This window comes from Ostrinia nubilalis, chromosome 23 (assembly GCF_963855985.1).
Source record: "Ostrinia nubilalis chromosome 23, ilOstNubi1.1, whole genome shotgun sequence".
Classification (NCBI taxonomy): domain Eukaryota; kingdom Metazoa; phylum Arthropoda; class Insecta; order Lepidoptera; family Crambidae; genus Ostrinia; species Ostrinia nubilalis.
In genome coordinates, this window is record NC_087110.1 from 7,630,378 (window position 1) to 7,651,921 (window position 21,544).

At 38.2% G+C, this 21,544-nt stretch overlaps 1 protein-coding gene across 3 annotated transcripts in view; it reads left to right on the forward strand.

Annotated features, from left to right (window-relative positions):
• The window catches only part of LOC135083383 (uncharacterized), a 117,426-nt gene extending 100,926 nt beyond the window's left edge, over positions 1-16,500 (forward strand). For all 3 annotated transcript variants that reach the window (XM_063978122.1, XM_063978120.1, XM_063978121.1), the window contains exons 7-11: positions 4,630-4,753; positions 8,955-9,066; positions 10,281-10,383; positions 14,679-14,865; positions 15,314-16,500. In XM_063978122.1, the coding sequence (XP_063834192.1) occupies positions 4,630-4,753; positions 8,955-9,066; positions 10,281-10,383; positions 14,679-14,865; positions 15,314-16,056 (1,269 nt within the window). In that variant the 3' untranslated portion in view covers positions 16,057-16,500. The remainder of the gene's footprint in view (positions 1-4,629; positions 4,754-8,954; positions 9,067-10,280; positions 10,384-14,678; positions 14,866-15,313) is intronic.
• Positions 16,501-21,544: the final 5,044 nt, after the last annotated feature.

Below are 21,544 nucleotides of genomic sequence, written 5' to 3' on the forward strand. Positions count from 1 at the left end.
GGGGAGACTGGGGAGAGAGGGGGGCAGGTGAGACCGGGGAGAGAGGGGGGCAGGGGAGAGACGGGAGCAGGGGAGAGAGGGGGGCAGGGGAGAGAGGGGGCAGGGGAGACAGGGGAGAGAGGGAAACAGTTGAGACAGGGGGAGCAGGGGAGACAGGGGAAAGAGGGAAAACAGTTGAGACAGGGGGAGCAGGGGAGACAGGGGAAAGGGGAGACATGAGAGAGATGAAGAGGGAGAGAAGAAGAAAGACTGAAAGAGAGAGAGAAGAAAAGAACAAGTAAGAGGGAGAAGGAGAAAGAGTGAAAGCGAGATGTACTTTTTGGATTTATAGTTATCAGAGGGAAACAACAATTCAACAGTTCCATTCCTCATGTTTGGGAGTCCTTGTGCACTGCGATGTTCAGTACTAGCTGAAAGAAAGAAACTTCAGATAAACACTGAACACTTTTAATTAGCTTAAATGAGAAACGGCATGAATAGTATTCAAACTCTCAGTCAATCTTTAACAATGGGTGTATTCTAAGAATGTTTTACTTTACCACCTCTTTAAGAGCTTGCCTTTTCTTCCATCTTGCTACAATGTGCTGGCCAACATTTTAACTGTAGAATATAACAAAGCAGTGCCCCTTTTGTGGATGCTCTTCAAGTCGTAATACCTAGTAAAGAAACGCTGAGTCCTGAGAAATATTTCGGAGCCGCCACAGGGGAATGAGAACGGTCAGGACTTGGCAAATTAAAACGAGGAGGTTGATCACTTTTGTACGTTTACTTGCAACTTGTTGGGGCGGTTGTAGGAGTAAGTTGCTTGTGAAAAAAATTGACTTCAAATAAACCATTTGCGACCAGGTATAATAATATAATAGGTATATGAAGCTTTGACCTTTCTCTAACCCAGTGGAAGAGCAGCCACTACGGTACTAATCTGCGAATGATAATCCTCCAGTAAACAATATCGATATCAAGTCGTTGTTAGTCGGCAGATAGTGGAATCTGACATTTTATGCCATTGCAGCTCTTACCGAATGACATCGCAAAGAGAATTTGGACATGATTATTGCCTTTATGGGACGTCTACCCGGTGAACCGACGACATCATAAAGGTAGCAGGGAAGCGCTGGATGCAGGCCGCTACCAATCGATCAACATGGAAAGCACCTATGTTCAGCAGTGTACGTCCTATGGCTGAAATAATGATAATGATGATGATGATTGCCTTTATGGGAAGGAAGCTTTTACCGAATGACATCGCGAAGAGATTATTGGACACGATTATTGCCTTTATGGGAAGGTTTTTTGTCAAGTTTATTTTTTCAGGAGTTCTCATTACTCTCTTCTTGATGAGCGTAATGAGGTCGAGTTTTTCAAAACTTTTACACATAAATGGGCTGTCGTATCTTCTCCAGCTGTGGCATAAGCCTCTACTTATTGGGTAGTTTGTTCCAGAGCAGACGTAGGCGCTGTGTTTTGACAGTGACAAACTGCCGAAGATTGTTTCCTTCGATTCCACTTGAAATAGTAGGGCTTAAGGAGATCAACGGCCGCATGATGTCCAAGTTCTGTTTTTGGTCACACTGGCAGCTGTTGCAGGTTCGAATCTCGCTAGTGCAAAATGTATAAAGCCTTTTTTGGTATGTACCTATGTTTTTTTTAAACATTATTAGCAATTTGTATTGCACAAATTATTAATAGTCCCGTTAGCCCCTCGTGATAAGCTAAATAAGCTTGTATTACGAGTGGGCTCACCACAATAGTCGAGCGGTGCTGGGAATCGAATCCGCGTTCCTCGGATCTCGAGTCGGCCAGTCTGACCCATTCACCGTTCGGCTATCGTGGCTATGAATGTGTCATGTATATTATGTTTGTGTTAGAAATAGGTTGACCAGTAGTCAACGGGAATCGAATACCGACTCCTAAATAATGGGCAGTCTGATGCTGATCCATAGCTTAATGATAGATAGAAGACTTTAATATGAAAGTGCCTTCATTTTTGGTCTGACCAGTCACAGAAAGACTAAAATACTATACCTAGGTCCTATCTCCGATCTCTCTCTAGTTTATAGGAAGTTAGCACACTTATCAACCCAGAAAGGGATCGTAACCATATCAACTCGAGGCGGTCTTTCTTTGTATGAAACTCCATACTGCAAGTACTGCAACGCACATATTTTATCCGCACCATAACGTAAACGTCTCGCCTTGTGGTTGAAAATGTGCGAAAGGCGATAGCTAGTGTTCATCCCTTTCCGAGTTTATACGAGTAAGTCTGCTATGACCTTAAGGGTGGATTCGACCAAACAAGAGTAAATATTAATCTCAGAATAAATTGTCAGTTTCGACATATTTCCCATACTGAAACTGTCAATGTGTTATATCAGGAGTTATTCTCGGATACAAGTTTGGTCGAATCGGGCCTAAGAGGGAAAAGGTAACAGATACATAGTTACTTTCGTATTTAATTCATACAGAGTTGATCATCTTCTTCAAACAGCTTTTCAGGTTAAATTCAATAACTTCTTTTTATCTGGTCATCATACATTTTAAGGCCATTGTATATTTCAAGGAGACTTGTTAATATTGCGTCATTTGGGCGAAAACACTATGCCATGAATTATTTGTGCTACTCGAACGAGGCCTGAGAGGAAGTCTGTTTATACATTCATTCGTTTCGTATAAGCTGTAGGCTACACAGGAGGGAAACATTATCCCCACCTTATGTTCCCACCAACTCCTGTGCAGCAAGGATACAGTTTGACCGCCAATAAAAACCCAACCAGTGAAGGCTTACGCCCGTATTCACAAACGATGCTTGCTTAAATGAAGCAACAAATTGAACGCACATCGTTGAATAAAACTCTGTGATTGGTTCGTGTGTCACCCTGTGCGTCCACGCGCACTGTGAGACCTCATAGTAATGTTTGTGAATACGGGCGTAAGTTTGTCAGAGGATAAGTTAAACTGTCATTGGATCAGCAACGAAATGTACAGACGATATTAAATCAAGCTAAACATTGTGGGTTCTTATACTCATCTAGGTGCTTGTAATGGGTGTTATTTTACAGCAAATCATGTTCAAAGTCTCTTGTTTTGATTGTGAGTGGTTTTATTTGTTCGTTTTTATAGGTCATTTACATGAGAAGTTTATTCAATCTTTGTTTCCACTTTTCTTTTTTCCATCGTTGTGCACTATCCTTTAAAAGCGGCACACACCTAAATAGTTAAACAGCGTGGATATAAACTTATCGCACGACAACACAGAATGGGGTCCGTATTCAAAATACTGTAAAAGTCATGGGCTATAAAATTTTCAGGTGGTTGCGAAATAATTATAACTTTTATGAAAGTATCTACTTCATCTCTTTGTCGACAGTAGGCATGGATAGATACATCCATAAAAATATGACATGTATGAGGATCAAAATCAATTAAAATTAATTTCACGTGTTATTAATATTTTTACTGTCTGTCGTCGGAAATTATCTTTGAAGGACCTCCTTAGGAAAGATTGGAAGAAAGGGAGGTAAAGTTAGATCTAGATTTTTACGCTCGTATTCAAAACAATATTATGAGGTCTCACAGTGCACGTGGACGCACAGGGTCACAAAGCTCTTTTCAACACTGTGCGTTCGATTTTCTGCTTTACTTTAAGCAAGCATCGTTTGTGAATACGAGCGTAAAAATCTACATCTTTTTTGAAATGAAAGCATCCTTGTGTGTACTATCAAACTAGAATATACCTACTGTTTCAGAAGATAATTATAATGCTTTCTTTATTAATAGCTCAAATCAAAACACCTAAAGTAAGACCAGTCACTAATAATTACCATCAAACGAACTTCGTTAGTTCCCGCATTGAATCCGAGAGCTTTTTCTCGTTCTTTCAATTTCAATGTAGTCCTTTCTAATGAAAGTTAACAAGCCCAGTTCGTGTAGCCTTTAGGAAGAAGTAAATAAGAGCCAAGATTTCTCTTAGTAAATGAAGACGGAATAAGATTATGTACTTGGTATTAAAACAGTAAATATGAGAGGAAATTGTGAAGCGGTGCAATCGCTTTGAGCACGGGTTTGATTTCCAGTTAGGCTATTTATAATAGACTAGTGGCCACTCGCGACTTCGTACGCGTGGATCCCGTTTTACCCCCTTAGGGGTTGAATTTTGCAAAATCCCTTCTTAGTGAGCACCTACGTTCTAAATGGAACCTCCATACAAAATTTGAGATTCCTAGCAATTGTAGTTTCTGAGATTTCGTGATGAGTGAGTGAGTCAGTGACCTTTCGCTTTTATAGATTATAGATTGTACCCAGGTGTGTTGGTTAGACGTTAAGGATTCGAATCCTGATAGAGACTCGCAACCATGGCCGCACCTTGGAAGTTCACAAGAAACTGGTAGTGGTGACTCTGAGCGTCCATTTAAAAGGTGATCATAACGCTAGGAAGCGTTCTTTCAGACAACCCTTACTTTTTTTTAAGGAATTAAGATTCTTGAACGTTTATGTATCAATGTACGAGTAGTATGTCCGATATCTAGTTACCATAGTACCGACAGCTCTATTCGGTTTGGGGTATGATTATTTGGTTTGATTTAATACATTTGTCAAAGTTGTATAATTAACAATGACCTTTATTCCCAGGGCTACAAGTACCGTTTTCGAGTCATCAACGCCGAGTTCCTGAACTGCCCCATAGAGCTCTCCGTGGATGGCCACAACATCACCATCATCGCCTCCGATGGGTATGACCTGGAGCCCATCACTGGTAAGTGTTAATTCATTTATAAAAAAAACTTTGTTACATACTTTTGCATACTTATAAATCCGGAAATTGATCAACGCCATATTGCTTTTTGCCGCGCTGTCAACCGAGGTGAGGCGTTTACGTTACGGTGCGGAAGTTGCAGTATGGAGTTTCATACAAATAATACTGACCGCCTCGAGTTGATACGGTTACGATCCGTTTCCGAATTGATAAGTGTGTTTCGTCTTTTACTCTACCACTTCTTAGTGCAAGAGAGTCAGTCACTATTTGTCAGCCTCTTTTTACCAATTATTACTGATGAGACTGTTTTAATTTCACACATGGTTTCTTAAATAAATTTCTCTCCTTCTGATTTAATACTACGAGTAAATAGTATTTATTAGGGACTTTAATAATGTGAATGAATTACCTACGTATGTGGTAACAATTTACCGACTATGGCTGTAACCTCACCAAGTAGGTAATGATTTTTCATGGGATATCTTTGATTTCGTTATTCTTCGTGAAACAAAACTACATACTCGTATATTATCATATTTTATAGCAACAACACAGGGCCTCGTCTAGGCTCTCTTTTGGACTTCTCTGATACATTATTCAAATGGACGGTCAAAGAGGCTCCAGGCCCGCTACTCTGGAAAAATGATACGCTAAATTGTAGCGGATAATATGGTAGGGTAACCTAGTTGTTGCTGGAAGAGTAAGTCGGAGAATAAGGTCTTATTAAGTCAAAGAAGCGCCTTTTTAGGCATTATAAAGTTTACTTTAAATGTCTTTGTGTAAAATATAAGAGTCTGTAGACGATGTGAAATCGAACTGTTGGAACTGAATGCAGGGTTGTGGAAGGAGAGTTCATAATTCCTGATTGATAGGGTAAGTCAATGGGGATAAGTGGGATACCCCGATTAATCGAATCAATGAAAAATGGAAAGTAAGATCTACCATCCATAACACAACGACAACCCTCAACTTAGGCTAAGTTGAACTACCTAACTTTGATCGTAATTATAACGATAACCAGTGTTTTTTGTATGGAGTTTGTCAAAGTTAAAGTAAGATGTTGCAACCCAGTCTTAAACACTATGGCAACTTATTACGTAGAATTTGTAACAATGTAATAGTCCGATGTGCTGTCAACTGTACAATCTACCGAATTGAACCGATTCGATACCAATCGATCCTTATTTAATCGAGAATCGGATGTGGTCCACAATCGGCTTTGCGGACAATTATAGTGTCTTATCATTCAATGGACAATGAAGCTAGAGACAATTGGGCCTATTCAAGGACCGATATAAAGGGATCGGACCAAGCTGTGAATTTATTGTAGTAGGTAGGTATAGGGCTTGCCCACAAGATTTATAGTACCGGTGTAGTACGTATCAAGAAGCTTGAAGATTGCAAAGCATATAATAGCTACTCAAAAGCTAATAATAAGCTTTTACAGCTTGGGTTTAGCACGTGGCTTAGCCTGCGTTGATATCTGTCACAGAACAGGTCAGTTCAGTTCTTAAAACAGAGGTAAAACTGTCTTAAATTTTCCCCTGGGTCTCGAACTATCTGTATACCTCATCTAAATTGGTTACTGTGGCTTTTAAGCGTAAAAGAGTAACAAACTTCCATCCATCCCTCCTCAAAAACTTTGATACTTATTTCATTTCATAATAGTAGTAGGATAGGCTTAATAATTAATTACACTCATCATTTGGGGCTTTATTACAAAAAAGTTAAACACACGTTGAACTTTGGTTTCAAATAACATGACATACCATACTAAATATTGGCAATTTAAACACAATTATGTTCAACGGTCGTTTGAATTTACCCGACTACGACAGAAGGAGGGTAAAAGTTAACACACTTTATGTGTTTTGTAATAATGCTTAAGCCCCTTGAAGTTTAGTTGAAACAGTGAATTATAGTGAAGTATTTCACTGTACACGTTATCCTGGTACACTCTCATTAGTTGCTTTCTTTTAGGAACGCCGGAGTCGATTACATAGAGATGAAAGGACTGCTGCTCTTTTGTAGTTTTTCTCAGAAATTTTCTTGTTTGCCACGTTTAGTGAGGACGACATCAAGCTAAACCCTGTGGCCGTATGTAGTTGTAATAGAATCGACTTTCCAACAAACATGCATAGTCTGATAAGCTTTAACAAACGTAGTAAGTATTCTGTCAGTTTTGTCGAGAGACCTCATAGTTTTCCAGTCAATTTTCATTTTAATAGAACTCACTTTAGTATCGTAGAACAACAAAAAATCCATAATCTCATATCATTGTATGTTTTTTTTTTCAAAGAAGTGGAATTAAAGGAAGGAAAGGAGGATGGGGAAGGAAGGAAGATTTTTTCAAAGAACTAGAAGAAAAACAGACTAGAAAAAAAAAAGTACCTATCTGAGAGAGATAAAGAACTAAAGCAGTTGTCTGCTTAACAAAAGGACATTATTACGATTAAGCACATTATTGCTGTATGATACTGAAGTATAGACGACAGCATACATTTTTGTTGATGTGCCGTTTTTGTCGGTACATTAATTTAAAAACATAACACCACCCAATATTGTCAGATAAATCATTACAGTTTAACCATCTGTCAACGCCGGTCCAACTGCTACAAACTAAACGTTCTATGGGACAAAGACTAAACCATAGCAATTAATCACCATTTACAATCCAATCTAAATCATTCGTAAATTGTAGGTACCCTATCCCAAAATAGCCCTGCAAACTGCTCAGTCGCTGTTGAGCTTTTTACCATGAGCATAGAGTTCATTTTTGATTAAAATGACTCTATAATGCTTAAGGGAGAACTGTTGAAAAGGACAGCGTTTAAAAGTTTAGATGTCAAAGAGTTCTTACATCATCAGGTCACTTGGTTTCCGCTACAGGAGACCGACTCTCCCAATTTAAAAATAGCAGTTGAAGGATTTGGCCTACACTACACACCCCACGCTAACCAGATGGGAGATTCAGTCGTATGGGCTTACGTTCGTTTCAGCTAATTGACGTCCACTGCTGGACAAAGGCCTCCCCCAAGGATTTCCACAACGACCGGTGTTGCGCCGCTCGCATCCAGGCACCTCCCGCAACCTTCACCAGATCATTGGTCCACCTAGTGTGGGGTCTGTCCACACTACGTGTTCCGGCCCATAGTCGCCACTCAAGAACTTTTCTGTCCCATCGGCCATCAGCTCTGCGAGCTATGTGCCCTGCCCACTGCCACTTGATTTTACCAATTCTGCGTGTGGCGTGTGGAACATACAATAAAAACAATAACTTCTGTAATCTTCTTCTCATCGTGTCGACAACAGACAAGGTTACAGTGTCAACCCATAACTCCGCTACAAGCATGGCGATGTCGGCAGCATTCATTAAAACCTCCTGCGTGCAGTTGCTCGAGCACTCAGGGCACGGCATCATGTGCTTCATCGACTGGGGTACAAAACCCCACTTCTGTAATTATTGTTTATGGTTTAGTAAGAATTTTCAGGCTTGAATCAGTCTGCCTGGTTTATTACATTTAGCCATTTTACGCCCTGTTGAGGGTCACCCAAAACTGGGGCGAAACTGGGGTTTTAATTAAGAATTATAACTAAACATTGACCGCGATTCCTTTCGCGTTATGACTGATTAAATTTTGAATTTTCAAGTTGAAACTTGCTTGTGGAAGTTTAATGAATTAAATTGATAATAACTTAGCTTAATTTTAATGATAAAATAAATGCGTTTTTAAACTAAAGATAATATATCATACCATCATCAGCTTAGTTAGCTCATCACTTCTATGTTGGACATAGGTCTCCCCATACCTATACTCGTACCTACAGGCCATTACACCTAACTTGTCTTCGGCTTGTCGCATCCAGCTTCTGTAACCTTTCACTAATCGTCACTACATTAGACTTAGGAGTATTCCCACCTCTCGTTCCCACTCGTTGCAACTCCTGTGTAGCCAGGATCAACAACTTGTCAGCCAAAAACCCAACCAGTGAAGGCCAAGTTTGCCTGAGAGAAAGTTAAACTGTCATTAGACCCGCGCTACGCTAACAGGACTAATCCCACCTCTCGTTGCCACCGCTGCAACTCCTGTCTAGCCAGAATCAACAGCTTGACCGCCAATAAAAACTCAACCAGTGATAGGGTTAAGTTTACCGCTACGCTACTTAGTCAACATAAATCATTGTACTCTCTTTGTTACAGCAACATCATTGGTGACCTACGCGGGTGAAAGATACGACTTTATTCTGGAAGCCAACAACGAGATTGACAACTACTGGATCAGGTTCCGTGGCTTGATGGATTGTGATGAACGGTACGTATTTAAATAATAGGTGGAGATGGTATCATCAAGCTAAAAAGCATTTTATGTTGTTGCAATAGGTACCAATTTGAAGCAAAAATGTATAGTCTGATGTGATATTTTTGTACCTTTCTATTATGGATTCTTATGAAGTCCTGGGTTCGATCCCTGTCGTAAGGCAATGCTATGAAAAAACTATTATATTTTGATGGTGGTTTGTAATATTCGTATTACTATATAGCAGAGAAGTTTAGTTTCTTCCGAATTTAGCAAAACCAAATATTTTTTTTTATGGCATAATTGCCTTACAGGACGGTCTTCTACTTAAAAATAAGTATCCTATTAGCTTACTAACTTTAAAAAGAACAAAGAACAACACAAGTTAGAACAATGTGTACTTTATTTAGGTCTCCTTCTAAACTGAAAGTGTAAAGTGCGAACTTTATTGTAGCCCTCAGCAAATGTATTAGAGTTTATTGGAAAAGGTCCAATCTGCAAAGAGTTTTCAATGTCCTAGAACCCTTACTTGTTTTGTGAAATCATGACATGCTTTGTACGGAGAAGAACAAGCTAAACCAGTGGTTCCCAAACTTATTTAGTCTACTGCCCACTTTGAGAATAAATTATTTTTATTGCCCCCCATTTTTGTAGTCAAGAGTCGAGCTCAGTCGATGTCTAAGAGTCCTCCTAGTAGATGACGTCTCCCATGCCTCTACACAACGTCCCGATTTTTTTTCTGGGTCTCTTACCGCCCCCCTTTAAGCCTGCAGCGCCCACAAGGGGGCGTTATCGCCCACGTTGGGAAAGACTGAGCTAAACATTGCTATTGTATCTTAAATAGATGTTATTAGACTGATTTTGTAACAGTAATTATGCTGTCGATTATAAATTTAATTAAACAAATAGATTTTTGGATTTAGATTTTTGTAATTAAGACTTTAAGGGTGTTTTTAACATCGTGGGGATTTGATCACGCACGCGGTAATACCCCGCAAGTGTGTGTGACAACCGCAAGTTTCCTTTTCATAAAAGTATTACAACATAATCATACACAACACTAGAATCTTATTTAGTTGTAAAAAAATGTATCTAAATAATGTCTTGAGTTTTAAGCTGAGGCTAAAGACATAAAATACTTTGATTTAACAGCTCTACCCATCTCTGTCTCTCACCCTAAGGTGATGGCATGAGTAAAAATAGATACTAACTCCTATTTCAACCACCAGGTTCACCAAAGCCAAGCAAGTGGGTGTGCTGCACTACGAAGGAGCTATGGAGTCGGAGCCTGAAGGTGACTTGACGTGGGAAGAATCTACCAATGAGGGGCTGGTGAGTGAAAACACCTGTATTTTTCTATCGTTCGTTTCAGTAAAATTGTCCACTGTTGGAGAAAGATTCCCTAAAGTTTCCACAACGACCGGTCCTACGTTGACCGCATCCAGGCTTCCTTCACACCTTCGGATTTTCTTTAGCGTAGCGATTGTTTTTGTGGTTTCGGTAAAGCAAAGTAGAATCACTCCTATTCTTCCAGTGGATGTCGTAAATTGCGACTAATTGACAAATAGGAGAACATTATATCTCCCCAACCTGTCTGACCAGGGTGGAGTGTAGGTCAAATTCTCTATAATGGTTTACCTTCCCAACCTGATGAATAAATAAACAAATAACAATCGCGCTAGTATCTTTCGCGCAAATGTCCTTCTCGGTAGTGTCTTTCGCGCTCATGTCTTTTCGCGCTAACGTTCATTGGCGCGTCTTTTCTCGCAAGTGTCCATGCGCGTAATCCAACTTACCCCGAAAAATAGCACACCGTCTTGCAACTGGAGTATAATAGCACTTTTGGCAAAGCATAACAAAGGCTCTTATTGAAAAAATCAATACAACTAAGCTAGAATGAGAAGTAGCAAAGATTGATTGTTACTGACTAACGTAAGAGGAATTAAATAAAAGCTACCAACTGTTACTTGTAAAAATAACAAATGAGCATCAAAATGAAAATAAAAAAATATCGAGTAGTAAAACGTAGGATAATAAAATCTCCAAAACCCTGTGATTGCAACTCCTAAGTAATATCAAAATCGATACTTTATTTAAGTACAAATAAAGCTGATCGTAATATTTTTATCACTTTAATATTAGGGCAAAGTGCTTCTATGGGTATGTAGTAAAAATACTGGCGCTAGTTTTAAAAATGTTAGGGTAGGGATTTCTGTATTCGCTATTGAATAATTTTATACTCTTTGGAAGTTTTTCCTTGCTGTACAGTTTGAAAGTTTTTGATAACGATTAAATTGCGATAGTTGAAACTTTCTTTACCAAATTATTATTGGTATTATTTAATAAAGTGTGACGTACTAGTGCTATTTGTTTCAAAGGCAGGTTCGAAAGGTGATACGATACGTTACACGAATACCCTTTCTTGTGAAGTAAGTCAGGAAAAAAGCTGATAAAAGTTGTTTCAATTCTTTAAATGATTAAATTTTATTGCTACTTAATATTTTTTAAGTGTTAGCTGATAAACTTTTGCATAATACCATTTTCGTGAAGTAAACACAATTGAAAATTGTTTTTTGTAAATTGTTCTATGAAAACTTAACTGAAAAAATCATACAAAATGAAAAATTCACATTCAGCCAAGAAGTACCTAGTCTATAGCATTTTTAACTACATTGTTATTGAAATAGCACTTTCATTTTTGTGCAGTGTTTATTTTATGCTTCGCCGTCGTCCGAACAAAGTTCTTTTTTTCCTTTTTTGACTGCTCAACTAGACTGCTCAACTGCGAATAATTGAGTGAGCAGTGGGGAAAAAGTTTTTTTTTTAACACTAGACGTTTTATATTTTAAAGACATGCGTCTGACTGTACCACCTCTGTAGAGCCAAGCAAATCGAATAACCGTGAGTGACGTCGAAGTAAACGACACACGGCGCAGTGGCACTGTAATGAATGAACTTAGCACCGAAAGTGACGTGACGTCATGTTTTCATAAATAAAACGACAAATAATATAAATCAGTTTGTATGGTGGTTTATAGAGAAATGCAGGAATGTTAACGCTGTTTAACAAGGCAATATTAATGTATCTGCTGTCGGTACTATGGGAACTTACAGGCCTTCAATGATTGGGTTTTTATTGGCGGTCAAGCTGAAGATCCTGGCCACACAGGCAACTGCATTGCAGTGGTGGGAACAAGAGGTGGGAATAGTCCCGATATATTTTATAGGTCCTTATCCTTAATCGTATGTGGGTCTGTAATAGTGTAATGTGAAATGTAATGTTTTGACATTTTAATGGTAATTAACGTCACTAGTCAATTGACATACTTTTTACAAGCTGTCGAATAGTGAATCAAAAAATCTAATTTTACAGACAATTGAAAACCGAGTCTTGGTTTTCAGGGCTAGAGTGAAAAATATTATTTAACATAGAACTTATAAGATTAAAATAAAAAGTCATTAGTTATAGTTTAGCTTTTCTAAAGCACAATGTTCATAATTATACTATCACAATGAAACATAACTACACGAAGCACTCATAAACATTACCTTCCTTCTTCAGTCGGTTAAAAAGGCCCAGCAGTTGAGACGTCTCTTATCGCAGCGCATTTACGCAGCTCGCAAAATCAAATGGCTTGCAGATGCGAAATCACCCCATCGCTAACGGGGGGTTTAGTGATGTTAGTTTATAATATTCATCGATATCAATAAACCTTTAAAAATACATTATTTCATTTCATTTAAGAAGACACGTCTAGTCTGTCCGATCCGATTCAGTCCAATCAACAAAATTATACTTTTTGTCAAGTAAATATAATTTCTCCAAACTATGTATTAATACAACTGATCAGCTGTTACGAATTGTATCAACTATTTTTTTTTCGATCGCAATGTTAATATCATACAAAACTTTTTATATTTTGATCTGCTTTGATAATAACGATATTCCATTTCTATAAAATAAAATGTAGGGGTTGACGCTATTAACACAATCACGTCACGTTGGTCACGAAAGCCAAATTAATAACCGCTAATGTCGATGCTTTTGTATCGATATCGGCATTCACATTAGCAGTCCCAGCACTGGCTGGCGCCTCGCCAAGCTATCAGGCTAAGGTGGATTATTAGAATAATCGCTTTACGATTTAGATACTTGAGTTAGAGGAACTTACCCTTTTTAGGCTTTTTTAAAAAGTTGGCCAAGTGTTATTGAGTAACAATTTTTTTAAATTAACTCTTTCAACTTTGTTTAATTTCAGGTAGTAGATAAGTGATCTTACCGAGTTTCTTTTTAATATCTACTTATTTTATAACTACCTAAAATAATTATAAAATAAATTAACGTCAAAAAGCAACTGACTTCCAGCGATAGATCATTCGAGCAGTTTTATTTTCAACTTGTTGCTTATTTATCCCAGAATTGGGAACTAGTCATTTTCAACATTATAAATTATCATAAGAATTAATTTTAAATCAATAATCATTGTGACGTCAAACGTTACTATTTTCTTGCTCAATGGAGTAACAGCTCATAAAAAAACTCAATTAACGGTAATGTCCAATCCCTAGTTGCTTATTTTGTGTTCCTAAAATACCATCATCATTTACATATCTATTACGTTCACTTTTGTCCTTTCATTCGCCTTTATGGTTACTGATAAGATATCAGAGAGGAATACTCGTACCGCAACAAAATATGTAAAGTTTATCACAATACGGAGTCCCGAAATTATTCCCTAGAGTGTTAAATTATTCACACGAGTACTTGTGGCTTTGGTAAAGAAGATTTTAAAATTCCAACGCCGTCTTCAAGTTGTTTTTGAGCCTTTGAACCCATCGAAATTGAAAAATATACCTTTTCCAATCTTTTGGGAGAGCAATATTTATGCATTTTTGATATTTCTACAAAAGCATAAGGTAGGTAGGAATAAGCAATAGAGCAAAACATGCCTATATTATTTTCCAAGCATTATGTCACTATTTGTAAAAAAGGAAAGCAAAATATTGCTACTTCCTGGCGTTTCCTACAGTTTCTTAAAAGCTTTAACTAGGATCTATTCACAATATCCGTGAAGCGATTAACGTGTTCGGCTAGTTCAGTATCAGTGTTTCAGTGATGCGTCAGTGATACAGCTAACACATGTCAGTCTTCAGTTTACGTAGCTTCAGACGTCTGTTATGCACCTGCATAACGTCACGGACCTCCGTGACGGAACTGAGCGAACACGATGATGGAACTGTGGATTCAAGGATATGACTGTGTGTGACCATTAAGGTCATAGCAGACTTATTAACTCGGAAAGGGATCAACACCGTATCACTTTTCGCGAGCTGTCATCGCCTTTCGCGCGCTGTCAACCGCGAGGCGAGGTGTTTACGTTACGGATAAGTGTGCGTTGCAGTATGGAGTTTCATACAAAGAATACTGACTGCCTCGAGTTGATACGATTACGATCCCTTTTCGGGTTGATTTTGATTGACGTCCTTTAAACGGAATTAATCATATATCTCATTCCTATAATCCATGTAGCTGTGGTGTTCTTTAATTTTTATATACTGAGGAGTAGCCCATAAAACTTGTCAAATTTTCTCTGTACGGTTTGTTTCAAGTCCGTTTTCTTCCACAGCAACTAAACGCCCTGAATAAAGGGGAAGAAGAAGATGAGACCATCAGCGTGGCTGAGATGAAGTCTTTAGCTGGCTACGACGACAGTCTGAAGGAGATACCAGATTACCGTTTCTACATCGCGTACGACTTCTACGCTAAGAACAACTCGCACTACCATAGGTCTCCGTATTATGGATATTATCAAGGTAAGTGTATTAATCTAGAAATATCTTTAGAGTCAGAAAGATTTGATTGTTTTCTACTGGGTCAATTTGAGAAATTATTTCATCATTAGATTCACAAGGCAGTACGAGGTTCGCCGGGTCAGCTAGTTATTAGTGAGCAGAAAGAAAGAAGAAGATATTTAATTTTGAAACGGACTCTAAAACACAAGCCCCGTTAGACCCGTTAGAGCTTTTGTTTTTAACTGTTTTGAATCTGGTGATGGCAATATAGGACCAATGTAGGACTAGAAAACTTGAGTAACGGATGTTTTGGATATATTTTAGTAGAATACAGTTTTCATGTCCTGACTATTCCAAATTGCCATTGGAAATCACAAGACTGATTAACCTACATCTCAAAGTTGCCTCCTAATAAAAACTAACATGGCTAAGGTAGTCAGTAATCACATTCCGTCTTCTTTTGTTACAGTTCCAAATAAATCCAATCGTTTATACACTCCTCAACTGAACCACATCAGCATGAAGATGCCTTCGAGCCCTCTGATGATCACCAGGCCGTCTGCTGACAACTTCTGTAACAGCTCCAGCATCGACGAGGCCTGCGAAGAAGGGTACTGCGAATGCTCGCACGTTCTCTCCGTCAAACTAAACTCGGTCGTCGAAGTCATCATCTTGGACGAAGGAGTCACTTTTGACGCAAACCACCCTTTTCATTTACACGGCCACAGTTTCAGAGTTGTAGGAATGAGACGGCTAGCTAATGAAACAACTATTGATGAAGTCAAAGAGTTCGACGAAGCTGGTCTTCTCAAAAGGAATCTGAAGAATGCACCGATCAAAGACACTGTTACAGTTCCTGATGGTGGCTATACTGTCATTAGGTTCAAAGCAGACAACCCAGGATATTGGCTTTTCCATTGCCATATCGAATTCCATGTTGAAGTGGGCATGGCTCTGGTCTTCAAAGTGGGTGAGCATAAAGACATGGCCCCTGTTCCTAGGAACTTCCCTACCTGCGGCAGTTACATGCCTGATAACATGTTAGAACATGCCACTACAGAGAAGCCTAACAATGACGTCATTTCTATCAGCCATTGGTGGCCTGTGGTTGTTATTAACAATACGACGTCTGCTGCTAGTGCAATAAGTTATCCATCTGGAGTATTATCAGTATGTTGTATTTGGCTATTGAATTTTTTTCTCGGTAGGTAATATTAGGTAACTTTTAGATTTGTGACTCAAATTTTAGTTGATCTTTTTGTGTCTACGAGAAGATTTTCAATACAGATATTATACGAGATTGTACTTACATTACAGTATCATAAGATTCATTTGATTAATGCATTTGCCTTTCAGTGTTATTTATTGGACAGTACTTACTTTATTTATTTATGTTTATTATTACCACAATGCGAAGTCTACTCAAATGCACATAGTTTTGTATTATAATAATTGTCAATAATTGAAATTATTGTCTGTGATTCGATTGCGTATTGCTTGCCAAAAATGTATAACGTTTCTATAGGAATGTTTTCATGTATTATTATGAAAATGTCGCTGATGATATGTGATATTACTTAGTTAAGCTAGCTGTAACGTTATTGTTAAGTAGTGTAGTTATTTTATATGCAATAAGTACATTCATAGTTGCAAAAATTTAGTGTTTTTCATTTACCTTAAAATCTGCAATTTTTCTGACCTTGAAGGTGTAAAAATGTTCATTGTAACTTAGTAAAGGTATGGATTTAAATACGTTAGTAAAATAATTTCTGAGGCAAAAAATTCCCAACGATTTATGATTCACAAAAAAGATTTTTTGAACCATCAAGTTAATTCAGTCAGAATCAACATATTTTTACTTCGTCAATCCTTAAATTGCATTTATTACGTTTTCCCACGAGATTTCAGGCAGAAAGTCGTTCATTTGAAGCGAGCAAGCTTTAAAAAACGTAAAATAGAGATGAAGGGAATTTAAAAAGGTCGTAAACAACATCTGATGAAACTTTTATATTTTAATATTATGTAAATACATTGCGTGACCTTGTAGAATGTTTTGCAAGCCTTGTTTATGGGGGAAATGAGATTTTACTGGAATGAGGGTGAAGTTATTCACCTACGAATAACATTGTACCTTGATTACTTTGTTCGGGACTTGAACAAAGAAACGATTACATTTTTGTTGGTTTTACAGAACTCTGTGGAACTCGCTGGGTGATTTTGTTATAAAATGTTTAGGGAATGTACGGTACGGTTATAAGGATATTTACCTGAATTTGAAGCATATAAATTGGGTATTTGACATTTGTATCACTAACAATTAATTAAATGAAGAATATTAGTGGCTTCGAAATAAAAAATCGGCTTGTGTTGCTACAAAATCAATTAGAGAATCACATTATCATACTCAAATTAAATTTCTTTATTGCTTGTGTTCTATACAGGGTGTTAGGTAAATGGGTATATGAGCCGACACTAGCCCATGTTAACATGGTCATGGTATGGTGAAGTCAGAAAATTGATATCTTCATTTTAATTATTTCAATTTTCATACAAATCGGATTTTATAAACAATATTTTGTATGAAAATAAAAAAAATAAAATGATGTTATCAAAAGACAATGCCGGAAATTGGCGTCTTTTTTTTTTCGCGCGGCCATCGACCAAACCGTGTTTTTTGATTACAAAATAGTGTAATAAACCAAACTTACTATGATATGTATACCTCTAAACTCAGTCTGAACTGAGTTACGAGCATCAGAAGTTTGATGATTTTCATACTAGATTTGCTGTTTGCGCGCAAGTTTTGTAAGAAATTGCAACAAAATAATGACATTGTATGTGTAAACAAACAATACCATCCATTAAAGGCTCCAGACATCAGTATGCAGCAGAATCAGCGCAATAAAAAAATAGCGCAATATTTTGTTGCAATTTCTTACAAAACTTGCGCGCAAAAAGCAAATCTAGTATGAAAATCATTAAACTTCTAATGCTCGTAACTCAGTTCAGACTGAGTTTAGAGGTATACATGCCATAGTAAGTTTGGTTTATTACACTATTTTGTAATCAAAAAACAAAGTTTGGTCGATGGCCGCGCGAAAAAAAAAAAGACGCCACCTTCCATACAAAATCTGGCATTGCCATTTCTGACTTCGCCATACCATTTATATGCCCATGTTAACATGGGCTAGTGTCGGCTCATATATTCATTTACCTAACACCCTGTATACATCTAAACACATTGAACCTAACTTAATAACCCATTACTACGTAGGTTATTGCAATGTTAGTGGAGAGCAAAACTTTTTGACAGACATAAAAAGTAGGTACGTCAGTTGGTCATAGGTTTTTGGCGATATAGATCACACAGTGTTATTTTCAGGCTATGTTTTGTTTTGGATGTAGACTTTCATCAGCTTGATTGCCCTGTCCAATCAAGCCGTATTTCGCATCTATGGCGAATCAAAATTTTACGGTGCGTTTGTTGCAATAAAAAGCGAAAAACCAAAAAATTTGAGCAGCTTGTATTTGAAAAAATAATTTTCTTAAGTTTGGATCTCTGAGGTCTTTAAATTATTGGTCTGATAAAGCTGTCAGACTCCTACAGTGTCCTAAAGCCTACACCAGCCTCCCATACAGAGTAATATTTGTGACAGAAGTGGCTACGTCAAAAAAACCGCAGCGATTTTGGAATTAAAACTGTCACGAACTGTCACTGTAACTCTGTCTACTAGAGGTTGTAGGTGGTGTGATCTTCATTTTATGATGAAGAAGATTTCTCGGCTCATACCATAATACAAGATTACATATAAGTACGTGCCTATATAAGTATGTACTAGCGGCCGCCCGCGACTTCGTACGTGTGGATCCCGCTTTACCCCCTTAGAGGCAGAGTTTTGCAAAATCCCGTCTTATAGTGAGCACCTACGTTCTAAAAGGAACCCCCATGCAAAATTTGAGACTCCTAGCACTTGTAGTTTCTGAGATTTCGTGATGAGTGAGTGAGTCAGTCAGTGACCTTTCGCTTTCACAAACGATGCTTGCTTAGTGAAGCAGCAAATCGAAGGCACAGCGTTGAATAGAGCTCTGTGATTGGTTCATGTGTCACTCTGTGCGTCCACGCGCAATGTGAGACCATAGAAATGTTTATGAATACGGGCGTTAGATACAGTCCTATAGAATAAACAAAAAATCTCCCCCAAACACACAGATAAACATTGATATCTCCAGGGAACTTCACCAATTAAGATAGCGAGAGGCGAGGGCCTAAATCAGGGGCAAAAGAAAGGTTGAAGTAATAAATATAGTTGAAAGATGGGTGGGGCTTTTAGGGTAAATGGGAGAAAAATAGGCAATGCTGCCACTTATCTTAGATCTTTGCTTGCGTATATTACGGCCCTTGGGCGACTGTCACACCGTAATTGAATTGGCGGTCAAGCAGTTCACACCGAAGTTATGGTCATGCTAATCTTGGTAATAATAGGAGGTAGAAAAACTTATTGAAAAGTATTGAAGGGCCGTAGAAATATTATATTACAAGGAAAAATTTGAAGTGATGATATTATAGAAAAAAAAAATTGCAGTGTGAATTACGTATCTTAGCGCAAACAGCCGCGAAATTTGGTTTCGGTTTGACGTTTAAAGTTCACTGTGGACCCCCTTAATCATCCCAGACCTGGACCTGCCCACGCCATAAACAAAAGAAGAAGATGTCTTGAAGAGTCTTATCAATCTAAATAAGTAAGGAATATAATTATAAGACACTTAAAATCTGCTTGTTTAATTTTTATGTACTCGTATCTACGTTATTTAAATCAAGCCGATGAATATCCATCCATCAACCGTGTTTTGGCCAAACCCTGGCCCCTACTACCATGTAAATAATGTTATTGAATGATCAACTAAGCCTGCATGATGGAACTTGCTATACAAACTAACGCCCTTGCTTGTGAAGCAACAAATGGAACGCACAGCGTTGAATAGAGCTCTGTGTCACCCTGTGCGTCACCGCGCTCTGTGAGACCTCATAGTAATGTTTGTGAATACGGGCGTCAGTTTAAAAAAAGTTCGCAGTAAAATTTTTCAAGAAAAAAGAAAGCGATTACGCGTCGGTGTGACAGCCAGCCGTTTCGTCGCACGTTCCCTCCAGGATTGGAAGTATTCCCTTTGATGGAATTGGGACATATTGATTTTAGACTTTGCACTCGCAGTGTTAAAAGGAAATCACGGCCGAAATTGAAGGGCATGAATAAAGCCCCGAACATTTAGGTACACGTTTGTGTTTATAGACACTTGTAAGTGTTTTTTTTAGGTCACGTGTGTTTGTTGAATAAAACTTTTACACCCCTTCTCCTTTTCCTTGGATGTCATAAGAGAAGGCTACTAAATGACTCGATGATGATGATGATGATTTATTTATTTATTTATACTTTTGCACATATAATACAAATAAAGAGAAAAAAATACGAGTATAATACTGATGTACATTGGCGGACTTAATGCCGGGTGGCATTCTCTGCCAGTCAACCACAGATCTAGCAGAGAAACTAAGGCTAAGAACTCACGGCGTGATTTTCACCCGCGCCCGCGGCGGTTGTGCAATTGCGGTTTTATTTCAAAACTCACGGGAGCGGTTATTTGCGCGGTTATTCTAAGAACTCCAACTCCGCGTGCTAAGTCACTGGTACAAAATGGTCGCCCGCCGATCGGACCGGCCCGCAGAGCGGTACCCGATTACAACCGCACCAGCTGCGGTCGAAAACCGGGTCGTGAGTTGTGCATTAGTTTTTACATAAGTATTTGTATTCTACAGAAGCTGCGGGCCCATTCTACAGAATCGTTTGATTGACAATATGATTGAAAATATATGAAAACGATACTCAATAATATCATAAATAACAACCGGAACTAATGTCTGTTAATGTTTGCGTGTAGTGTAAAATTTCGTTCAATCTGTATTAAGTAGGTATATCCTAGTAAATGAGTGAATAACTTATGTCTTTTACAAAATATGTATGTAGGGCAAAGCTAGGAAATTAAAAAGCCTACTTTACTGTAATCATCCTTAGCTCCTTTGAAAGTTTTATTAACAATGGTAATATTAAAATCCGGACTTCTAATATTAAAAATCCCCTTCGCACTGACTTAGTTCTTAGAATAATCATCCGTACAATATTAAACGTTTTTCTTTGAGGAAAAGTTAATAAGGAAAATGCGTTTCAATTACTCGGTTTTCAGTTTATTTTTATTTTCTTGCGATAATATTGAAGGATAAATTAAGATTCTAATGTCATTTAATTTATTGTTTGTTTTTATTAGGTACCTACTTGACTTTTCCAGGAAATTTAAATACGAAAGAAGAATAATAATTGATATAGGGCTAAACTCAGTCAGTGCCCGAGGTATGGGAGCGGCACGCTATTGCTATGAACTGGTGGAAAATTATTTCTTTTGGGTCAAAGTTGCTAAAGCTAAAGGTAACGCAAATACGATGTCCTCGGCCACTAGACACGGGGGTGTTTGGTGGCCGCTAAAGGAGGATCCGCGGCGGCGGCGCGCGTATGTGTTCACGCGCACCGTTAGCGAAGAACAGGGGAGGTACTACTCCCCTGAAGCCAGTCGTCGCTTGCTCAGACCAACAGAGCGAGCCACAGTCTGGGGCGGAGCCGCGAAAGAATGTCTAGGCCGTCTAGCTCAGACA